Here is a 22825-nt window from a genome sequence, read left to right as displayed (position 1 = left end):
TCTTGTTCTTGGTGGCTGTGAAGTCACTGATCCCTGTAAGAGGTGTCCTGCGAGCAGACACACAAAGAAAGAGAGAACATTAGGAATGAGCGAGAGAAGAGTTGTAATCAATTCTGGTTTAACTGCATAAATGCACAGTTTTAAAATCTATGTACAGTACAAAACAATGATGTTTATACTGTATTTATCTCTAAAATAATAAAACTGTATGGATGCACTGGACATATGACTGGACTGACTTACTGGGCTTCACAACAGACTCAGTAAACCTTGCTCTAATTACTGAAAGACAGACATGGTTGTCACTCCAGAATGTCACTGTTTGTCCAACATGGATCCAAATCCAACCAAACAGTTCTTGAAATACCTCAGTGTGCACCATCATATTAGAATGAACATGAACAAAACTCACAGAAAAACAAACATCCATTGGTTGGTAGCACTGAGGAGAGCAAAGGATTCCTAAACCTGTATAACATAGCTTGTTGCTTTCTTGACTAGACAACATGAGATGAGAAAGGTGAATTTATTAACAAAGTGACTAAACATTCTAAAGTCTCACCATCTAAGCAGAGGCCACTAGCTGCCATAACACTAAGTCTCACAAGATTTTTGTGCTGTAAAAATACCAATATACAAATTTGATATTAGCACTGTTTTGACATCAAGAAGTACTGATGTAAAAAGAAAATCAATAAACAGAATTAAAGCATAATGACCCAGAAATAACATTTCTTTAAGGAAACCTTTAAAGAATTTATGAACTGATGTTATCACTTGGATACTAATTCACAGAACTGTTACCATTTAGATACTGTATACTATACTGCACTCATTCGCATTCAGTGCACTCTACCATTTATCATGATGTCTCTTTAGCCAAGCCTGCCACCAAACGAGAAGCTTAATTTCAGCCGGCTAACACTTACTATAATCCTGGCAACTTGCTTAATGTGCTCTGCTTTTATGGTGTAATGTGTTTTGGAGCAGGTCAGTGGGAGAGCAGAGCTCTACGCCAGCTCATGCCCAATCTCAGCTCACTGGGGACTGCTTTCCTGCTTTAAAACTGTATATAGGGTAAATCTGCCCTAACATCCAGTGGGCAGGACTAACTGTTTTTAGATGTCTTTATACCTAAAACAAATGTGTATATCTGCTTGGCCATCATATCCACAAGTCTAGTTCAAATGTTGTATCAGCACAAGGAGTAGTACCTCAGACACTGTCATATTATGGTTTTATACATACCTGCATATGCATTTATATCCATATGCAGCTAGTTTATGCAGTGGTTATACTCTTATGGCAACATTTCTGATAGATGATATCTATTTCAAGATGCACAGTTGGTGGTGGTGAGAAAAGTCTATTTACCGGTCAAGCCAAGCCAAGAGGCTCTTTGCAGTACCAATCAGCTCCACCACAGAGGTAAGGAAGTCGTTGGGTGGCTTACGCAAGGTGCTGCCATCATACGCAGGGCTTTTCCTACGGTCTGATGTAGCCATGTATAGACTGTTGGTGGCAGCTCTCATCCTCACCACCAGATTCTTCAAGTTGTCTGTCTCTACCCCATAATTCTGGAAAATTAATGCACAGTTTAAACTATGTCAAAGAAAAATTGGAAAAAAGCACACACTCTTGTCAGTCAAACTCAGGGTCAAACCAAACAAACTCTCTGAACAAGCTATAGTCAGGAGGTACTTTATTTCTAATTTCAAGGGGGAAAAAATGAATGACTGTAAACATTTCTTGTCCGATATGTGAGGACAGCAGTGAGGGTGTACTTGTGCCATCAATTGATTCCTATTGCATTCTTGAATCTGGGTTGTTTGACCTTATGCATTCCTCTAATTTATAGGTCATTCACATGCACAAAGCATTTGAACTCTGGGGGTCACTACATATGGTACAAACCATGTATGAACTGAACTACTGCAGGGTACTCTGCTGAAACAGGAAGCACATTTATTCTTTATTCTTAGAAGATAAAGTGTGTGTCTGGGACTGAGCAAATATTTTAAAGAAATTATTTTATGGTAAATTGGTTTGTAGTAATGTGGTGGTTAAAGGTAGGCAGAGAACAGGTAGCCTGGCTCCTGTCCTGCCAGCAATGCTGCTGCATGAGTGATGTGCCAGTAGCTAAATATGCTTTGCAATGAGTAAAATGGAACATGACTGGCAAACAATGAGGGAGATCTGCATGTGTTTAGTGTCTACTTTTATTCCACTCAAAAAACAGAGAAATAATTTCACTAATTTCAGTCCCAGAGGACTCATTGTAATTATTGCACTAGTCAAAACAAATGTTGTATGCAAGTTTAAATGTAGTACAGTTAATATCAGGGAACATAGAGAAAAGTTGAAGAAATCATTTGATGCTGTTTTCTCAGCCATTCACACAGTCAAAGTGGAAGTGTAGCACAAAAGCAGCATGAGCATTTTCCAGATCAAATGTCTCTCCTGGCTTTTTCATTAGCAGGCTAATCACACAGTCACACCAGCTCTGACTAGCCCACAGATGTCCACTGAACCATTGTTCCACACTGCCAGCTGAGCTAAAAGTCATGTCTAAGGAAAATCTGTGGTTCCAATCAAATACAAATAACCATTCTCAGAACATATCAAGCCAAATATACATTCTTCCAGTGTCTTTTTCTAAACATTCATTATATTTAGAATCAAGACCGCAGATGTTATTTTCATGCAGCTAGGGCACTTCGAAAGGACTACATGCTGATATAAGGATCCTCAGGAGAAATGGAGAATGGCTATCACAACAGAATGCTTCCTGCCCTCACCACAGGCATTACATGGACTATAAAAGATACTCATGTTTGTAGTCTGAACTGTGTGTATTGGTGGAATATGCAATCTAAGGCAGGGTGTTATATTAAACCATGGGTCAGATTTACTCCTAGGCAATGGCAAAAATATATTTACAGCAGCTCTGTGGCCAGATGATCTCTCATGCTGTATACTTGACAAAGGATACACACCTAATGTGTGTGTGAGTGTCGTGAGGAGATGAGCCACAGGGCTCTGAGAACAAATAAAGAAGTGCTGAGTTTCAACACTGACTCTGCAAAAGTCATCACAGCTCAGACAAGTCCAGTAAAATTAACTGAAATGTTCTTTCTTTGTCCCTAGACAGCAGTTTGGTCTTGATAGATTTTGGCTGGAAGTGAAGCATGACTATGAATGTTTCCTATAGGCCTGTGGGCGCTGTATGTTGAGCCATCTGTCATTATGATTTAGGTTTGAAACTGCTAACAGGACATGAAGGTAAATGACTCAACTTCATAAGCAAAAAAAAAAGATCAACAGGAGTGTCTGACCTAACAGTAAACAAAAAGAGGGAAAGTGTAGGGGGAAGAGTGTGGGAGCATGTGGGGGTTTCCGGTACTGGAGGCCTGTTGCTATCAGTAGCAGTGACCTTGCCTCAGTTAAAGCTAATTGAATTGGGGGCCTGACTTCCTCCCATGAGGCCTGTGGGAGGCTGAAGTCTTGTTTCCTAATAAAGAAACCCCTAATGGACAGAAAACCTTTAGCAGCACTGCTTCAGTCAGAGGTGAAAGGTTGCTGAGAGTTGGGCATTCCTTGTTGGAATTGCCAAAGAAAAGAGAGGGAGGGTGTTAGTACAGTGTGCCAAATACTTCCTTGCTAAACTGCATATGACTATATAGTACAAACACACTACAACCTAACAGCACATTTTGATGTGAAATTAAAATTCACATGAAAGGAAAAGGACTTAGTTAAAATAACAAAACCAAGCTGAGGAAGCACTTTAGAGGCCAAATATATGAAGCGGCTCAAGAGGAAAACATGAGATTTTACTGTCTTGATGCAAAGGTTCTAGGGGTGAACAAAAAATCTGGGCCTGGTTACTTTAATGGTAAAAGAGGACAGGATGTACCAGATGGTACATATTCTATAATGAGTAAATCTATCAAAACAACAAAGGCACACGTGTGTGCCGAGCACTTCCATGTGTTCATTCCAATGGTTACAGGTAGGGAAGACAAGGCAGGTTGCTTATGTCTTTTGGAGTTGCCTTTTGCAGGATAAGAAACAATGTTTACCGATAGGGTGGACGTTACTCTTCAGTATAGCATTCAAGGTTGCATTTACTAGCTGAAACACCTGGGCTTTTTCCAGGGGCGCCGCTAGCAGTTTTGGGCCCTATGAAAAAATTTGAAGTTAGGCCCTCTACCTCACCCGTCTGTGGGCCCCCAAAGTTCGTGGGCCCTTAGAATCGTGGAGGATTTGTTCCAGATTTGCATGTGTGGCCCTGCTGTTTTCTTTGTACCTTGGATGTGGACTTTGCTTGAGCACACCACAGATCCATCTCTTTCTTCTGGATTTTACCTTTGGTTGAGTGTGATTTACCTTTAATTTGCACCTACAAGTTGCCATTGCAAATTGCATCATTCTAACTCGATACACAACCATCCACAAAAGGAGCCAAGGGTTGAAAATGAGATGTGAGCTACGTGATGAGAGTTGGTTGTTAATAAGTCACGGGTGTGCCTGCTTTACTCAGGATCTAAGAAAACCCATTCCTAGCTTTAGTGTTCTGAGATGTTGAAGCTGATTGAAACCCATTTGACCTTCAGCTTTCTGATCAGCATCACAGCAAGATGCAGCCACATGTTGGAGAGAAGAGACTGAACTTTAAAGTTTTCCAGGGGGGAAAAAAACTTGCCCCAAACGATTAATGTAAAGCATTTTTAGAGATCATTAAGACAGAAATGCTGACACTCATCAAAATGTAAGAGACCACAATCTGGGACTTTTAAGTACAGGAAGTGATAAAGCTCTAAATCAATCCCATCTGCTGGAAGACCTGCTTTTATTTCAGTTAGAAAATGGTTTTCATTGGTCCTTTCTTGCTTGCTATTTTTGTTGGCAGTTCTTCTGGGAGCAGATTTGCTGGATCAGCAGATCAGCACCAAACTGAGGATTTTCAATTGAATCAAGCGAGGTGGCTCACGTGAGCAGACGGGTACAACAGTGAGAATAAAAATCATGACTAGCCTGACATTTGTCAGACTGTTAGGAAGAATAGAGACTGAAATGTAATCATTGAAATATTTGTACTGTCCAGCCCCCTCCCCCCACATCCCTCTTCAGGATAAGAGGTATAGATAATGGATGGATGGATATACAGTATGTACAGTATGTATCTGGTGTGTGAGAAAGGAGAATGGGAACATGACAACCACCATTAACTGCCTCTAATTATCCCTCTCAGCTTCAAACTCCCAAAATGATTCAGAGCCCCTACAGATCTGCTCTGTCCTCTTCTGAGTGACATTGCTGTTCTCTTGTTTTATGGTGCCTCAACGCCCCTCTGAGCTGTGTGAGAAATGATGAGCTCTTCTTCACTGCTAGATCTTTTAGCTGCTGAATCACAACTACAGTCAGAGTTTTTGGTCAATGAGGCTGCAGAGAGCAAGAGGGTGGAGGGAGCCCATGCTTTGATATAAATCCTTCCTGAAGAAAAATACCACACACACACACACAGTCAGTGACAAAGCTCTACTGACCAGTGCGCAGAGCAGATCGACAGCCTCCAGCACCAGTTCCTGGTGTCCAATCCTGGCCACGCCGAGCTCCTCCAGGTCTTGATGTGTTATCTTTAGTAACTGGTCCCCACTTATTTTTTCCCGTTCAAAGTTGCTCACATATTGCTGCAGGCTGTCATCCAAGCCTGGTAAGATGAAAAAGGCAAAGAAAAGGGAGTCATTAGTTAAACATTAAAAATACAACCAGTTTGCTACTGTAGAAAGCAGGGCTGTTTGATTATAGTTGATATATTGATAAGACCTTATCTGTTACTTTTCCCATTCTTAACACTGAGTTCCTTGTTTCTATCCCTTTGCTGCTGTAGCTTTGTGAATTTCCCCATTGTGGGACTAATAAATGTTCATCTTATCGAAAATCATAATCACATTTATTTTGAGATCAGTCATTCACTTCCTTTGAAAACATCATGCATTTATTAAACTTAAAACATATCTTTGTAACAGATTTCTTTCTGATCAAATACAATTCAACTGAACAACAAAAATGTAAAAACAAAAAAGGTAAAATAAAGGCAAATATATTTTAGTGTTGCAGCTGGATGAAGCCAAAGTTCAGAGGAAATTAGTGATTACTTAGCCAAAGTTATAGCAGCAAATGAAATTGGATTTATCACCTGGTCCTACCAGAAAGGTTCAGTTCAAACATCATTTGAAAGAGCTCTTTTCTGCAATGTAAAACACAACTTAATATGAACTACTGTACAGTATTTGTCAGTTTTGCAGCAGTGCCCTAACACTGTGTGTGTGTGTATGCACAGTGAAGATAAGGAACAGGTGGGACTGCTATATTTGCTAGATAAACACAGGATAAACGGGGTAACGGTCGAGATCTTTTTGTCTGTTAGGCTGGTTAAACAATGGATGCCTTTATTTGTGTGTGTGTGTGTGTGCGTGTAAGCTCCAATAAACGTGCTGGTGTCATGGGTGCCACTATAAGGAGCTCCAATAACAAAGCAGTTTCACCAACTGCTTTGAAACATACGATGATGTAACTCACATGAATATACAGGCTCTTCTGATACTGTAGAATGATATAGAGCATGGCTATAAACAAAGTCACAAACACGCCCTCCCTATGCACCACCGTGTCCCTCAGTGGACTTTCAAGTAGTGTTGAGACAACAGAGGGAAGAACAGGTCTTTGTGTGTGTGGAGCTGGGAGTATCTCTCTCCCCATCAAAGAGCGTACAGAGAGGGGGCAGCTGCAGCTACATGACACTGCGCCCTGTCTCTCTGAAAGACCTGTCAGCTGCAAGACACACTCACTCCGACCATACCACACATACACTCACGCAAATAATGCACTTCAGTATGAGACAGGGTTTGGTGGATCCATTTCACTTTGACATTCATGTTGCAAAAAGTGTGGCTTTTTAGGAACATGTAGCTTAGCAGATAGCTGCATTCATCTAAAATGTACAGACGTTACTGAGCCATCTTTGTAAACAGCTTCTCGTTTCTTTATGCGAATGTGTTGTAAGGCAAAGACAGAGATACTGTGTGTGTGTGTGTGTGTGTGTGTGTGTGTATATCACGGTAGTCAGTGCTCACCAAAGAAGGTTAGATAGTAAAATATGACCACCAATCAGGATACAGCAACATTTGAATCAAATGACAGTTGGTGAGTTGTTTTACACTTTTCAAAAATATTACCTTTCTCCTTCCTGTTGTGTTAAAAAGGCAAAAAGATGTTTAACTTTGCCTCTTTACTCATGAAAATTTTATATTATATAGAAATACCTTCTATTCAATGTGAGCTCATCCACTTCAATGTGCATGTGTGCATCTGTTTCATAGTAAAACTCTTTCATTAGACTTCGAGGACACATGGCATTAATTGTGAAACAGTTGCAAACATACAATGAATACAAACATTTTACAGCCAACTCAGTATTTGGTAAAAGCTGGCCACTTCTGGTTTGTACTTTTTATACATCCATCAATCAATCATAATCTTTATTGCCAAGTATGTTAACAATACAAGGAATATGACTCCAGTTCACTGGCCACCGATGTGCACCAAATAAAATAGAATAAAAAAAAATTGATTAATATATTTACCTATATACACAGTTTAAAAAGAGCTTTTGGGTGTGTACTAATGATGTGTCGTTCACAGATGTTAGACGTCCACTTCAGGTCCTGGGAGATAGTGGAGCCCAGGAACTTGAAGGACTTTACTGCTGATACAGTGCTGCCAAGTATGGGGGGCTCTGTCCACTGTCATCTCCACTGTTTTGAGTGTGTTCAGCGGCTACACCACAGGACTAGCTGCTCAACCTCCCGTCTGTAGGCTGACTTGTTACCATGTCGGATGAGTGGAATCAGTTGAGGTGGCTCGGGCACCTGCTTAGGATGCCCCCTGGACACCTCCCTGGGGAGGTATTCCGCGCATTTCCCTCCAGTAGAAGGCCTCGGGGCAGACCCAGGGCATGTTGGAGAGATTATATGTCCTAATGATGTGTCGTTCATGAACGATTCATTCATTTTGAACAAATCTTTCCCATGACTCGAGAACATCGTGTCGTCTCGGTGAGTGATTCGTTCATTTTGTGTTGACCGCAAATGCACAACATCGCATAAGATTAGTTCACCTTTTGAGTCCTTGGTTTCAAGTCGTTCATTTTTGTAACGTGACATGACCGCTTTGTTGGATACAGAAATTAGTTAATTTTCAAGTGTTTACAGTTTTTTTTACTCTTACTGTTACACGATGCATTTATTTTTATTATAAAATAGCTTTTTATGTCCTACAGACTATAATTTTGTGAATATCTGTCAATAGGATTCTTTTCCATAACACTGAATGTTTTAATGAAGAGTTGGTTAATGCTTTAAACTCCATCAGGGAAAATCTTTCTGTATACTATACAGAAGACGGCATGGCACGGCATAGCTTAGTTTAGGTTGTTATGTGACAAAAGACCAAACGAATTTGACCCAAAATATCCAGAGGTGAGGTGATGAACAGACTGCATAGCCTCAAGACACAGGTACCATATTACTTATTATATGACCTTGGCTGCATTACAGTTCTTTTTTATTCGAAACGTGATCAATATGTGTGTAAGTAGATGGGGAATTAATATGTAACATTTTAATTACATTCTGCTGAAGTGAACGAAATGACCCGGAAAAAGATTCGTTAATTTTGCTGAACGAGATTCAAAGAAACGAATCAGTAAAATGATCCGAACTTCCCATCACTAGTGTGTACGGTGATTGTATCTACATAGGATGAATGGGATTCTGTACAGTGATAACAAATTACAAAAAGAGAACTGTAATGTTACACACGTTATGCTGCATTCGGTAGTCCTTGGAAGACATACTACCTACACACACATTCAAGGCCATTATTATTCCATTATGCCATCAAAGTTCACTTTTCAAGGCATTTTCAACCCGTGAGAAAATGTGTGAGAGCTGAAGTCCTCTCTACTCAATCAAAGGGAAAATCCATAGGGACTCATTAACTATTAGCTGCCACATAAGCCAAGTCCAGTTAGTCTCATTAGATTTTCCTCATTCCTAGGCATGCTAATCTGTAGGCAAAGCTTCAGAAAATTTTAACCCCTGAGTGGCTAGCAGTCTGAATTGTAAGAGAAGAACCGAGTACTGTGTGAGCGCACACTGACATAAATACAAGTCAAATATAAACACTAGGCCAGTCACTTAATGCAATTAGATGAAAACAAAGACTCTGGATCCAGAGGGGCAAACGTTCTCCTTCCTGCTGTGCTAAGAAGACACTTCCTGAGGAATGGTGCCACCGTTCTGAACAGCCAGAAGAAGAAAGGGCACAAGAGAAGCCTAAGGTTCAGCTTAAAATAGACAATGCTGAGCCTTACAGTGTGTGTGTGTGTGTGTGTGTGTGTGTGTAGCTTTGTTGTTCTAAAACCACACACTAGATATGGGACAACAGACTGGAAGAGGTGGTGGGAAACAATGCAGTGTTTCTCATACAATGGCTTATTTGTGGCAGACCACCACATATTGGTTTAAAATAGTGTAGCATTGGGGGTGGAGAGACACTTGGCAGGATCCCCCATAATGCCCACTTGATGCGGGAGGTATTTAGGTCAGGTTGGCAAGGTTGTTAGCCAGTGTTTTCTGTGTGTTCTGCTGGAGTTTTGTTGCTGTTATTGTGCTGTGTGTGTTAATAAAAAAAGAGCGGCTCCTTTGAGTACAGAAGGCAGCCCGCGTTACAATAGGTTCAATCTTATTTCAATGTAGCACAGGTATTTCGCTTAGCCCCTCCATGCTATTTCTCTCTCTCTCGCTCTCTCTCACACACACACACACACACACACACACACACACGGACATGACAACCATTACAACGGGCCGTCTGTGAACAACTCCTCCTCTCTTTTTTTTTTTTTTTTAAACCACTGTCAATCGTGGAGATCCAACTCTTGTAATATGTTACAACCCCAAATCAGAAAATGCTAGGACGGTATATAAAATCAAAATTAAAACTGAAAGTAGCAATTTCTAAATCATCCGTGTCCTGTATCACATTGAAAACAATACAGCAGCACATTATTTGATGCAACACCTCATCAATTTTATTCTTTGTTAAAAGTAATAGTGATGGTAAATTGTGTGCTTTAGAGGAAATGCTCTCTACCACTGAATTCAGGAGCCCATGAAGGAACACGCTGTGGCACTCTCTTTCTGGACTCAGCCATCGACACCTTCCAAATAAAAAGGTGCCCCTTACAGTTGGCCTTATAAAACATTTATAGAGCCTCAATCAATAGTCGTGGGCAGCATGTATGTCTGTGAGACTATCAATTTTCATTAAAGGTAGTGGAACCACTATAAGGATGAGTGCCATGTTACAGTGACTTGAGTGAAGGAGGAGGCAGCAGGGGTGACTGTGAATGCTTTTCAAAAGCCTGTGCATGATGGAACGCTTTGGAGGAGTTTTATGATCAGTGTGAACCACTTGGCAAGTGGGTGTAACTGTGTAGCAGAGGCACTGACACGCAGCATCAAATGCAAACACAGAAGCTGGAGAAACATTCACTGCCCCAGATATTAAAGGATTCAAACTGGATTGAAATTTTAGTGCTAGTAGGAAACTCAAATACTACACACAAAAAGCTCTTTATTGGCTCCCAATAAAGCGTTAACAACTTGAGTTTGAGATGCCAGTCTGTTGAATCATGCAGGTGGTATTTTCATAAAATTGCTAAAGTTTAATAGTTAACTAGAAAGCAATAAAAGACTGCACATTACTTTAACAGTAGAAAATTATTTTTATACATCAGGATCCAGTTGTGAATCAAACTGACAGAAAATCAACTTCCAGCTATTTTGATGATTCATGAATTGTTTAGACCATTTATCCAGCATCCAGGTCCAACATCCTGAACGTGAGAATGTGCTACTTTTTTGTTATTTTCGGATTGTAAATTGAACATCTTTGGATAAAATGTCATCTGAAAATAACATCATGGGTTCAGGGAAAGTTGGGATGGGCTCACTGGACTTCTCTGACATTTTAATTCAGCAGTAGCTCCTGATACAAAAAAGTAGTGTTACAAATCCTGGACCAAAAACATATCACTTGCTTTCTGGTCCAAACACCAAACAGTGCAGCATGTGTAGGTCTGGCACCTGTTGTTCACTGTGAGGTCTTTCTTACCACCCACCAACTCCCATTCATGAAAACAGTGATCATGTGCAAAGCAGGTTACCAACACAACTGTTTCGGTGTGTGTGTGTGCACAAGGCCATATTTTTGGCCAGCTAGGAAAGCAAGAACCCCAGACACTCCAGGTCTGGAAGCAACAAGCAGAACATGATCCTCTTGAGCCCTTCAAGCTCTCCAAGACCTACTTAAAGGCTGTGTAAGCACACATTTTTGACAAGATAAACAACAGAGCCCTTCCTCTTGCAAATGGCTGGGCTATTCTTGTCATAATCTCAACATTTTTACATCAGTACAGAAGCACAAAAAGCAGATTTGGTGAAATGTTGACAAGCACAAAACAGCTCAGTTCCTGTTGTGTGCATGATTTAAAAAAACAAAAACAAAAACAGTAAACAGGTTGGAACATGTTCAGTGCGATGTCCTCTGAGAAGTGCAGATCAATTTTAATGACAATGCCTTCATTGCAGCTTTTGGTTGCCAACTTTTTGTTCTCAGGGGTTTGATTACACCAGAAAGAGCCAACAGTCTTTCACCTTCTAGAGAAAGAAAATGAAGCAGGCTCACTCCCCTTAACCCACCCACCACTTTCAACCCCTCCCTGTGCTCCCAGTGGAGTTCTAGCCACTCTGCAACACACACACACACACACACACACACATAAGTAAATGGGGACACACAAACACAAACCAATATCCCAACTGGGGTGGCCAGTGGGAAAGCTACTGGGTGTAGAATAGCAAAGCCACTGTAACTCTGCTGTCTCTATTTGTCATCCCGGCCTCTGAACCTGCAGGGAACGTTCAGGAATTTGACTCATTGTTCTCCAGTGAGCAGTTCCATTGTGGGAATTCACAGCACTCTGGCACAATGGTCTCTGGCCGGACCAGGCTGTGCTGTAATTAGAAAGAAAGAAAGAAAGAAAGAAAGAAAGAAAGAAAAAGCTCCTCTCTGTGATTGCTAAGCTAATGCATGACTTCACAGGATGACAACAAAGATTGTACACACACACTGAACAGTGTCTTCCAGTGAGAACTGGGGGAAATGGAAGTTACATCTCAGCAATCAGGGGCGCCGCTAGCAGTTTTGGGGCCCTATGAAAAAATTTGAAGTTGGGCCCTCTACCCACAGACTGTGGGCCCCCAAAGTTCGTGGGCCCTTAGAATCGTCCTAACTTTCTCCCCCCCCAACGGCGCCCGTGCCAGCAATAAACATGTGGAGTTCTCAGTTGTAGACAGAACAGCATCTTGCAGATTTCTATGGGACTCTCCGACCCTACTGTGGTGCAAATGATCTTTTTTATGGTTGCTTTTCAATCAGGTGTTCTTTTACTAACACTAGGGCAAAGATCTGTAATATTTTAAGATACTAGCACTTGTTTCTTAGATATTCCAGCAAGAACAGAAACTGTACTGGTAATAAATACCAAATTGACTTCTTGACACTGTGGCTAATTTATCCCCAGGACAGCATTTTCTATTTCTATCACTCTGACTACTTGTCTGTGACCATGTTATAATCTTATCATTGCTTCCTCCAGCTAACAAGGAGTGTTTCAGTTAATATACCACGATCTTAAACACAGACAACTACAAAATGGCAGTGGCGTGTCCCAAGTGGGCTCCCTAAATGAGAAAACGCAGCTGAGGCTAGGCTGTCCACAGGCACACAAAAGCAACTCTGTCTCTTACAGGGTGATGGATGATGACTGATGAGAGAGTAGGGGGTCGGAGTTCACAGGGCTGTCATTGGTTGAGCCACAACAGTGTGTATGAGTGCAAAATCCTATGCTCTGTCAATCCTCACCTTTAGCAGCACACAAACCCAGTCACATTACTGGTATATTATCAGACTGTAAAATTTAAGTTTTTGGGGTGGGTGGTTTTGTTAATATTGACTGGAGAAAGGTGAGAGGCGACATCCAGAGCCAATGCGGGTCAGAGCACAGGAGCACAAGAGTAATTCTGGCTGTCACATGACAGATCAGAGGATGGAAGAAAAACAAGGTATCGCAAGATAAAGCAGACTGCTGCAGGCACATTAGTGTCTTTACAAAACTGCTGCAAACTAAATAGTTGTTGCTTAAGCTTAGGGTGTGGAAAACAAACTGGTTTATTGGGTCAGTGAGTTTGAACATGAAACATGATTTAGCCGTGTCAGACCTTCTTCACATTAGGTTTCTCAACACCAAACTTGTGGCCTCTAATCTCCAATACATCAGCTGTTTTCACCCATGAACTCCTGACAGTGTCAGGTCCAGAGTTGCCCTTTCACACATGTAGCTCACAGCTGTGCCTGACGCGTTCTCAGACTACGTTCAGACTGAGTTTCAAAGATGCGAAAAAAATGCAGTTCTCTCCATTGTGTTCACCACAGCCAGCACCAGCAAAATGACACAGCCCCCTGCTGCAAAAAAGTTGGATCGGATTGAACGTTTGCTACACCGGACGGTGGCATCACCCAGCATAGGCACTACGTTGATCAATCACATGCAGGGGACAACTGGGATGCGGAACCCACAGAAAGAAGATTCTTGTTTACCTTGTTAGCATGAGCACTCCATTTTGTTTAATGTCCTGGTCAACCTACTCGGACATTTGCATTTTGACCTACAGCTCCTCCAGGTAATGTCTAGAATAATGTCTGAATAAGCCACGAACCATTGCCAGTTATAGCATGTGCAGGTAAGTGTAGCTGGTGCTTGAGTATTAGACAGGAGGCAACTTCTGTGGCCAACATAAACACCCACCACTCTCTAGCCAGCTGGCCACCCAACCACAGTGAACCTCATTACCACTAGGATAAACAGTCACTAAAGAAAGCAACAAAGACCTCAAAAATATTTCAAACACCCCCACCCCCTTCTCTTAGTTAAGTTCCTGCTTCTCCACCCACTGAAATCTTTTATTTTTCCTGGTTCCTCCAATATTGTTGCAGTTCCGCCTGTTGACACGAATCCCAAGATAGTCACAGTCTTTGTGTTTTGAACGCACACAATACAACAGAGACGATTACTCTGGGGATTTGGGAATAGTCTTGCATTTCCCACTTTAAATCACAGTAAATCAGAAAGCATCAAGGACACTCATGCAGTGTGGCCTTAGCTTTGCTACTGAAAATGGAGTGTTGTATAACAGATAGTGTTGTTTTTGTGTCTACAGGGTATCTAAAACATTCACTTTGATGCTACAGCCTACAAATCATATCCCTAAGACAAAGCTATAATTAAAGAGCTTTTGCAATGAGATGACGGAAAGAAGCAAAAAGCTGAACACAAGGCAAAGACGGAAAAATTGAAAACAAAAAGAAAACTGAATACTTTTAAAAAGTCACATCCTCCATCAAACCTAAGCCTGTCTTCAAAAGTCACAGCCACTGAGACACAAACAGGTTGCAGAAAAAAAACCCATAGGGAGCTCCCTTTTTGTGGTTTCATCTTGTCACATACTCAGGGTGGCCCTGCATACCGATTACAGGCCAATTTACCAGTGCCATAATAGCTGCCTGTGGAAACCACAATTAAGATGAACAAGGTCTGGGGAGGAAATGAGCCCCACTCATTTAGCTTGCCATGGGAATAGTGTACTAGTAGTCCTACTACTATTGCATTTGGGCATAGACAAACAGCCAAACTTAACTTTGCCTCCGTTGTGTTATCATGTTGTATAAAAATGCTTTTTTTGGATTTTTATGAAACAGAGGCCATAGACAGAAAAAAAAAAACAAAAGATGGCTTGTATGGTTGAGCGTAGTACTCACTACTTCCAAATATGGATCAACATACGAGATCTCCTGGAGTCTAAATCCTTCCTTAGATCTTGCAAAAAATTCCAACTGAAAAATTTTTGCCAATATTATCAAACCCAACAGCGGGTCCATTTCTGACCCTATCCCATTGGAAGTCTTCAGCCCGACCTGTCCACACATGAATCTGAGCTGACTGCCTGCTTTCTACCGTGACTGAACCTAGATGGAAAACTGTGCTTTGGCAGCAGGAAAAAGCCACTGGTGGTCACCCCCCGTCGGTCACAATGGCTGCCAAAAATCGGCTGAAGAACTGGCTAGAACCATAAATAGAATTAAGGCTACTACAGTGACAAGGGAACTTGACTGGCCTGCACAAAGCCATTGAACACCTTTGGGATGAAGTGGAATGGAAATTGCAATTGAGGCCTTCCCGTCCAACATCAGTGCATTACCCCATAAATGCTCTACAGAATGAATGGGCACAAATTCCCACAGAAACACTCCAAAATCTTGTGGAAAGCCTTCCAAGAACAGTGGAAGCTCTTATAGCTCCAAAGAGGGGACCAACTCCAATATTAAAGCTTATGTATTTGACTGCAAAGTCATTAAAGTCCCTCTTGGTTTAACGGTCAGGCGTCCCAATACTTTTATCGATATAGTGTATGTTGGAGGAGGATGAAGAGGATAAGGATAATCAGAGGTGGCAAGAGGTTGAGAAGGAGAGGAGTGTGTCCACAGACAATTCATAGCTGGCTTGTGTGCAGGTCAGGCGAGTAGGAAGAGGGAAGGGTCAAAGGAATGAGAGCGTCATTACTCTGTCCATCCTCTCAGCAGAGGACCAACAAACTCAAAAACACATATTCAAACTTGCATGCCTTACAAAAAGGCACTGACTTCATTCAGTACCCAAATCATCATGTCATGTTACACACAAGGAATTTATTTCCGATACAGAACCGATGGCAGCCATCTGCGGCGCCACCTCAACCGATGGCTCTAACCATCGGGGGCAACGGGGGGTTCAGTGTCTTGCCCAAGGACACTTTGACTGCTGGCACCGAGACTTGAACCTTCACCCTTCTGGTTGGGAGACGACTACTCTGCTCACCGCGCCACTGTCACCTCCCCTTTCACAAAGAATCTCATCGACTCATTGCTCTTATTATGACAGACCTGAATCATTTATACAATGCAAGACATCACTAGGCAGCCTAGAGGCTGTGGGCAGTTGATCCTGTTCTCCCTGCTGCAAGCGCTGAGGGTGGGGTAGGTGAGTCATCTTCAGTGAAAGGTACTGGTGAGCGACAAAGTGTGTCACCTGCAGGCCGGGACAAGGCGCCTATGATGCAGCCACACATTCACATGCTGCTTGTTGTGCTGTGGTTACTCTACCAATTCTCAGGCTTCCCAGAAATAATCAATGTGCTGTTGATGGGAAAGGGTCCCACAAATAAACAGTGATGAAGAGCAGGTGAGAGGCTTGTCCAGGTGTCTGAACTCATGGAGACAAAAGAGGGTCAACAGATTCTCCAATGACAGTTTCTTCAGGTCCAGAAAGAGAAATCACCACTCCCTGCTTAAACAAAGTCATAACCCACATTTGTCTCCAGTGTCTTTTGTGCCACTTAGTGAATTGAGATCAAGGGAATAAACAATGTTTTCAGCCCTGAATTGAGATTGAGCATAAATTATTTGAATACTAGATGCTGTCGCTGCTGGAAGAAAGTAAGGAAATAAGCAACAAGTGGTTGTTTTTCTCGAGGGTGATGAGGAAGTCCAGAGGAACAATAAGCAAAACAGTTCCTCCACATAGGAGAAGTATGCATGACTTCACTGCCAAGTACTTGCGGAATTTCTGAGGACACCCTAGGTGATTTTCAAATGACATCAGAAGCTTGGCACAGTTGTGTCCCCTTTTACAGCTCTATGACCTTTCTATAGTACCATGCCTTTGTATGCTGTGACAATATAGGGATTCCCTTTAATCTTCCAGGTGCTTTTTAAAAGTTTCCTGGTTAAAGCAAATGCCTTCATCCATCCATCCATCCATTTAAGGTACATGAGGCCATTCTGATGTGGTCCTTGGGCTTCATCAATGCATTGTCAGTTTTAGGAAAACAGACTGGCACACTGCAGCTGCCTCATCTATCAGCACTCTCTAATGCAACCAGTCAATAAGAGAGATGACAGACTCAAAGACATGTTATAGAAAATGAAAACACTAACACAAGATCCCAAAAACAATAACAGCCTGCGTGGAGCCCTAATTTGACACAAACGTTAATTTGCAAATATAAACACAAGAGACTGCAAAGTGAAAGTCAGGAAATTCCTTTAAAGTTTAACCACAAGATTATATGTCCTATAAAGACAGTAGCATTAGACTGTGTGAACAGCTTGACAGGAATTCAGTCAGTCTCTGCGGCAGACTGGGAAAATATGAACTAGTCTGGACATGTTCTAAACAAGCTCTAATCTGGCATCCACCCAAATACTCTGCTAAACCCAAAAGTGGGTAACAGTTCACTCGATAGATCACTTGATAATCTTAATGACATTATTCTCCATTACAGTATAAGCTGGTGGCAGGATGACAGAGCAGGGAGTGGAACCACAAACTCAACTGAGTTCAGCATTTTAAATCTGTTAAAAGCAACTGGTGCCTCCAAATGCAACAAAGGACATGTATGACCCGTTTTAACTGCTCATTTGCAGAGCTGTTGGTTTGGTTTGGTGGAAGTAAAAAAAAAAAACCAGCAGCTGACTACATTCTTCTCATGGTCTGTGGTTATTTGAGCATAACTGCATTAGCAATGCTTTCATACCAATACCAAGACAATCATTCACTTCGTTTTCCTTCTCTTCGCCAGTTAACCTACACAGATCTGGTGCAGTAGCAATTTGATAATGAACTGAAAAGATTTGTCACATGACTGTGAGAATGAGTCTCCAGACATGGTCATGACATGCAAACATAAATCAGCAAGTGTGGGCATGCACACCCTGGATGATGAGAGCTGGATACGGCGCTGCCACTCAACCATTTAGCCAATTTTCCCAATGGCTTCTCGCCTTACAAAAAAAAAATCCTCAGTGGTCCAAACAGCATTAAGAAAGATTTAAAAGAGACATCTATAAAACTGTTGAAAAAACATCTCAAACTACAAACCAGGTCAATTACCACTTGTTTTATGAAATTTTAATCTATGGAGATTCTACAATTGTAAAACTTTCCCAGAGCCTAGAAAACAGAGCTTTATTTTAGTGATATCATCCCAATGTAAAGGCTGTGATGGTAGGAGAAAAACTGCTAATGTGCACAGGCAGTGGGCCACATAACGCAGAAGCAAACCCGGAAGATCCTGTATCCTGCTCTCATAATACATCCATGATGCGCACACATCACACCAGTCAACATGTGAACCATTTTTGCATTTGCGCCCACTGTGCCACCTCAGGTTGGAGCTTTTATTCCCATGGCTTAGGCATTTCACAGGCCAATGCTCTTAGAGCAGACAGGGGCCAAACAGCTTGCAGGTTCTGCTAAGCTGAGATCATCTAGGAGATTTGCAATGCACATTTTAGATTTGAATGAAAAGCAAATTGATCTAGCCCTGGTTGGCAGCAATATAAGGTGACACTTGGTTACCTCGTCTGGCACTGAGAGAATAACCATCGGATATCCATGCAAATGCAAACTGATACAGATAATCACCTCTATAAAGTGTGGGACACATAAAGGATCACACTGTGAACTGTTCAAACAACATCAAAGCTGGGTTGAAACTCCAGTGAACAGCAACTTTTACTGAAAACTCTAATGTGAATTAAAACATGACTGACTTTTGCTTTGCCTGTGTCTCCTCATCTTTGATTAGCGCAGTGACATTTAACAATTGATGATTCCTCTACAAGTTCCCATATGTTGGAGCTCCTGGGGCTACAAAGCTGGGACATCAGGTCATGTGAGAAACAGGCCACAGAGGGGCTACGACGAACGAAACCACGACACTCCCAACCAGTCATCGCTCCCTAAGGGGAATCCTCTTACAGCATTTCCCCTCGACACTAAAGGCTATTTTCTGTGGAAAAGTAAAATGGTTATCTGCACATCAGTGGAACACAGTGGTTTGATTCTGAAAGATAACTGGCTGGAAACTGGTAAATGACAAAGACTGGCATTTAATTTTGAGGGAAGAATGACTTTCTGTATAATTAATTATTTCTTCTGGCTGGAAACTGGTAAATGACAAAGATGGGCATTTACTTTTGAGGGAAGAATGACTTTTTGTATAATTAATTATTTCCCGTGTTATACAAGAGGTCATTACAAAGAGCATACAGATTTCTGCTATTCCTACAGCCTATACTTGTATTAATTTAACACCTGTCCTCCCTGATGCATGTACACACTACCTAAGGGTTGCTACAATGGATTAATGCTGCCTGTGGAGCTTTCCAAACATAGACCTCCACTTGTCTGATTACGCTGGCACTAAAACACATGCAGTCGATGCCTTAATAAGGGTGAGGTTTCTGTACAGTGTCTGTTCACACTCCAGTTTAGGAAGTCTCTGTTTTAGTCAGATAAGGATCATGAGCCATCACTGCCCACACCTCACTGTCATCTTTACAGATAAGGCTGCTGAAGGTACCCATCACTAGCGTCATTTACCATGTGCAGACTCAGATCTCTTATTTTTGCAGGCCAACGCTTGGTCAAAAACAAAAGCACATCCACTACATGTTCGTCACCTCTCTGACAAGCTAATTGCCTTCTTGGCACCTTGGTGCTACTTCAGAAGCAGGATACAGCCACATAGACACACACACTTACTCCTAGTGTCTCCACAGCATGAAATGACATGGGATAAACATGTTCAACTTGTGTTGCCCATTCATATCAGACAGGTAATAGGGAATGTTCACTCTAGCTCCATACACATCACTGATATGCTAACAAAGCTAAGCCATGCATAGATGTGTGGCAAAAAGGGAGGCCTGGTATGAAGGGATGGCAGATAAATGTTGCCCACTAGATTAGCAGGGCTTTGATCATAACCTCGTGCTCAAAATAAATCCTCTTCTAAAATTCATGTGCCTAATCCATTTCCAGACACAGGGCTTTGAAATTTGATTAGTCAGTATTTAAGTACAGAAAATGCTTGGTGGACTTCCAGTCAGTGTGTCCTGAACTGCGAAGTCTGGACTTGTTAAAGAGCTGGATGCAAGCCACCCAGTCAGACAGTAGCTGTACAGATTTGCATGTCTGGGGTGCATTGTTAAAACGTGGCACTCTCACTCCCAGTGACTTCACAGTGGATGAGTGAGGAAGAAGAAAAAATGTAAGTGTGCCTGGCAAACGGGAAACTATTCAGCTGAGTTGGAGCTAAACATTGCCTGTACAGTTCCAGCCCTTCCCAACAAAAGCCCCTGTGGATTCAGCATTATATTTGGAAAATTACTTGCAGCATATGACTTAAACCTTTGACTTTGAGAGGTATGTGGGTCACTTTATGTCACTGGAGAGAGATCTTCAAATCTAACCCAAATCTTTATTTAATTTCAAGGGTCACAACAGAACTTAATTTATTTAGTGAAAGCATACTGTGTCGTGCCATCTATACTGTCATTAGAAAACTCCACATTTCCCCCAGGGCAACTAATCCCACACATGACATATGGCTTACCAATCACATGACACCGCAGGTCCAGCTGGAAGATCAGAGCTTGTTGTGAAGGAAAAGTGCTTCAGGGCATCAGCAGTCCCCAAACAAAACACAATAGAAAGAACCAAAAACCCTTTTGCTGGCAATAAATATCCACCAACCACTACTTTATCTCACTGAACAATGCAAGTGATTAACAACTGACTCAATACACAAAACAGTTCCTGTCCTACTGAGGAAAACAACCTGAGGCAAAAGAGAGATTAGGTCTAAATACAGTGCTTTCTGGGAGTGTAATTGGATGCAATAATTCTGGAAACACCCGTGTTTGCCACTCGTGTGAATAGGTCACACATGAGACCATGACCCTGCTCTCAACATGGGTTTTAATCTGGTTAATGCTGCTTGTCTTTGGATACATTATTCTTCAGTCAGATAACATCAGTGGTTACATGTCATGTTGTGGCTGTGTCCTGTACAGCAGTCACTGAAGACACCACAAGGTCTTTTCAATTCCATGGACACTGTTGCTGACCCTTCCTTTGCTGGGCTTGGACACTAAGGTATTAAACATGCTTTTCGGGAACAAGTTGGACTTTTTAGAATCTGCTTTATTGGGCCGGTGTGTCGAACACATTAAATGTTTATGAATAAAGAAAATGTTATGCAAAACTCTGATTATGTTAAATTGTGTAAACTAAGGTTCTACCTCAAAAAATACTGAGTCATGTACATAAACCTGACAACAAACAGTGATCCATGGGAAGTGTTTTAAGTAATGATGACAAAAAGGAGCACTATGTTTTAAGCTTGAGTCCTTTGTTTGTTTAGTGGCTCTGACTACTTAAAGGCAAATCCAAGGGCTTGCAAAGTAATTATACCATATGTCCACAGATAACAACTCTAACCCAAGCAAAATACTATTTAGCCTTGATAGATCACAATGAGGAAAGTTAAATTCCAGGGGTGAATTGGCAAAGCTGCAACAGCCACTTTGTCAACTCTCCAGTGTAAAACAGCACTACACAGAATGGTGCTGTGTTCAACATGCCATGGTCATGCACCAGATTTTTGTGGGAAAGGGATTATATGAAATGTTTCCCTGAATGGCCTGCTATCACTTCATAAGTCAAGGCCTGCAGAGACAACCGCTGAGACTGATTTTCATGAGACTGGTCGCAATGGGGCCTGTGTAGACAACTAATGCTCCATCCATGCATGGCCTGGCCAGGCTCTTTTCCCTGGACATACAGAAACTAACTCCTCCGCAATCCCCTTTAGCTCCCAACTAAAGCTGAGCACTGGCAGGCAGGCTTCAATCATCTGTTGCTGCACTACAATAATTTTATAGCGCCAAATGACAAAAGAGCTTACCCTCAGATAGAATTTAAGAAGCAGCATAGATTAAAATTGGGGTTTGGGGACCTCAGAATCACATCTCTGCTTTTTGCAGATGAAGTAGTTCTGCTAAATTTCATCAGACCAGGACCTCCACCGTGCACTAGGATGGTTTGCAGCTGAGTGTGAAATGAAAGGAATAAGAATCAGCACCTCCAGATCTGAGGCCATGGGTCTCTGCTGGAAAAGATGGATTGCTCCCTTTGGGATGGAAAAGAGTTGCTTCCCTAAGCAAAGGAGTTTAAGTTTCTCAGGGTCTTGTTCTTGAGTGAGGGCAAGATGGAACATAAGATTGACAGGCAGATTGGTGCAGCACCAGCAGTAATGTAGGCTTTGGACTGTTGTGGTAAAGAGGGAGGTGAGCCAGAAGGCAAAGCTGTCAATTTATCATTCAGCCTATGTTCCAGCCCTTACCTATGGCCACCAGCTTTGGGTAGTGACCAAAACAATGAGACTGCAAAATACAGGCAGCCAAAATGAGTTTCCCCCATAGGGTGGCTGGACTCTGCCTTAAATATAGGGTGCGGAGTTTGGACAGCTCCAAAGCAGCTCAGAGTAGAGCTGCTGCTGCTACTTCATGTCGTAAAGGAGCTAGCTGAGTTGGTTTGGGAATTTGATTAGGGTGCCTCCTGGGTGCCCTCTATTAGATGTTTTCTGAGCACATCCAACTTGTAGGATACCCTAGGATAAACCCAAAGCACACTGGAAGGATAGCCTATGTTATCTAGCCTGGGAATGCCTTGGGGGCCACCAGGAGGAGC

General features: G+C 41.9%; 1 protein-coding gene across 1 annotated transcript in view; it reads right to left on the bottom strand.

The window, feature by feature from the left end:
* The window catches only part of cnksr3 (cnksr family member 3), a 34006-nt gene that overhangs the window by 9911 nt on the left and 1270 nt on the right, over window positions 1-22825 (bottom strand). The window contains exons 2-4 of the mRNA XM_020608757.1: window positions 5550-5713; window positions 1375-1577; window positions 3-47 (exon numbers count right to left, since the gene is read on the bottom strand). Of these exons, the coding sequence (XP_020464413.1) occupies window positions 3-47; window positions 1375-1577; window positions 5550-5713 (412 nt within the window). The remainder of the gene's footprint in view (window positions 1-2; window positions 48-1374; window positions 1578-5549; window positions 5714-22825) is intronic.

The sequence above is a fragment of the Monopterus albus genome, unplaced genomic scaffold (assembly GCF_001952655.1).
Source record: "Monopterus albus unplaced genomic scaffold, M_albus_1.0 scaffold94.1, whole genome shotgun sequence".
In the NCBI taxonomy this organism is placed as follows: domain Eukaryota; kingdom Metazoa; phylum Chordata; class Actinopteri; order Synbranchiformes; family Synbranchidae; genus Monopterus; species Monopterus albus.
Note: the sequence above shows the minus strand (reverse complement) of the source record. Positions and strands in the feature narration are given on the sequence as shown.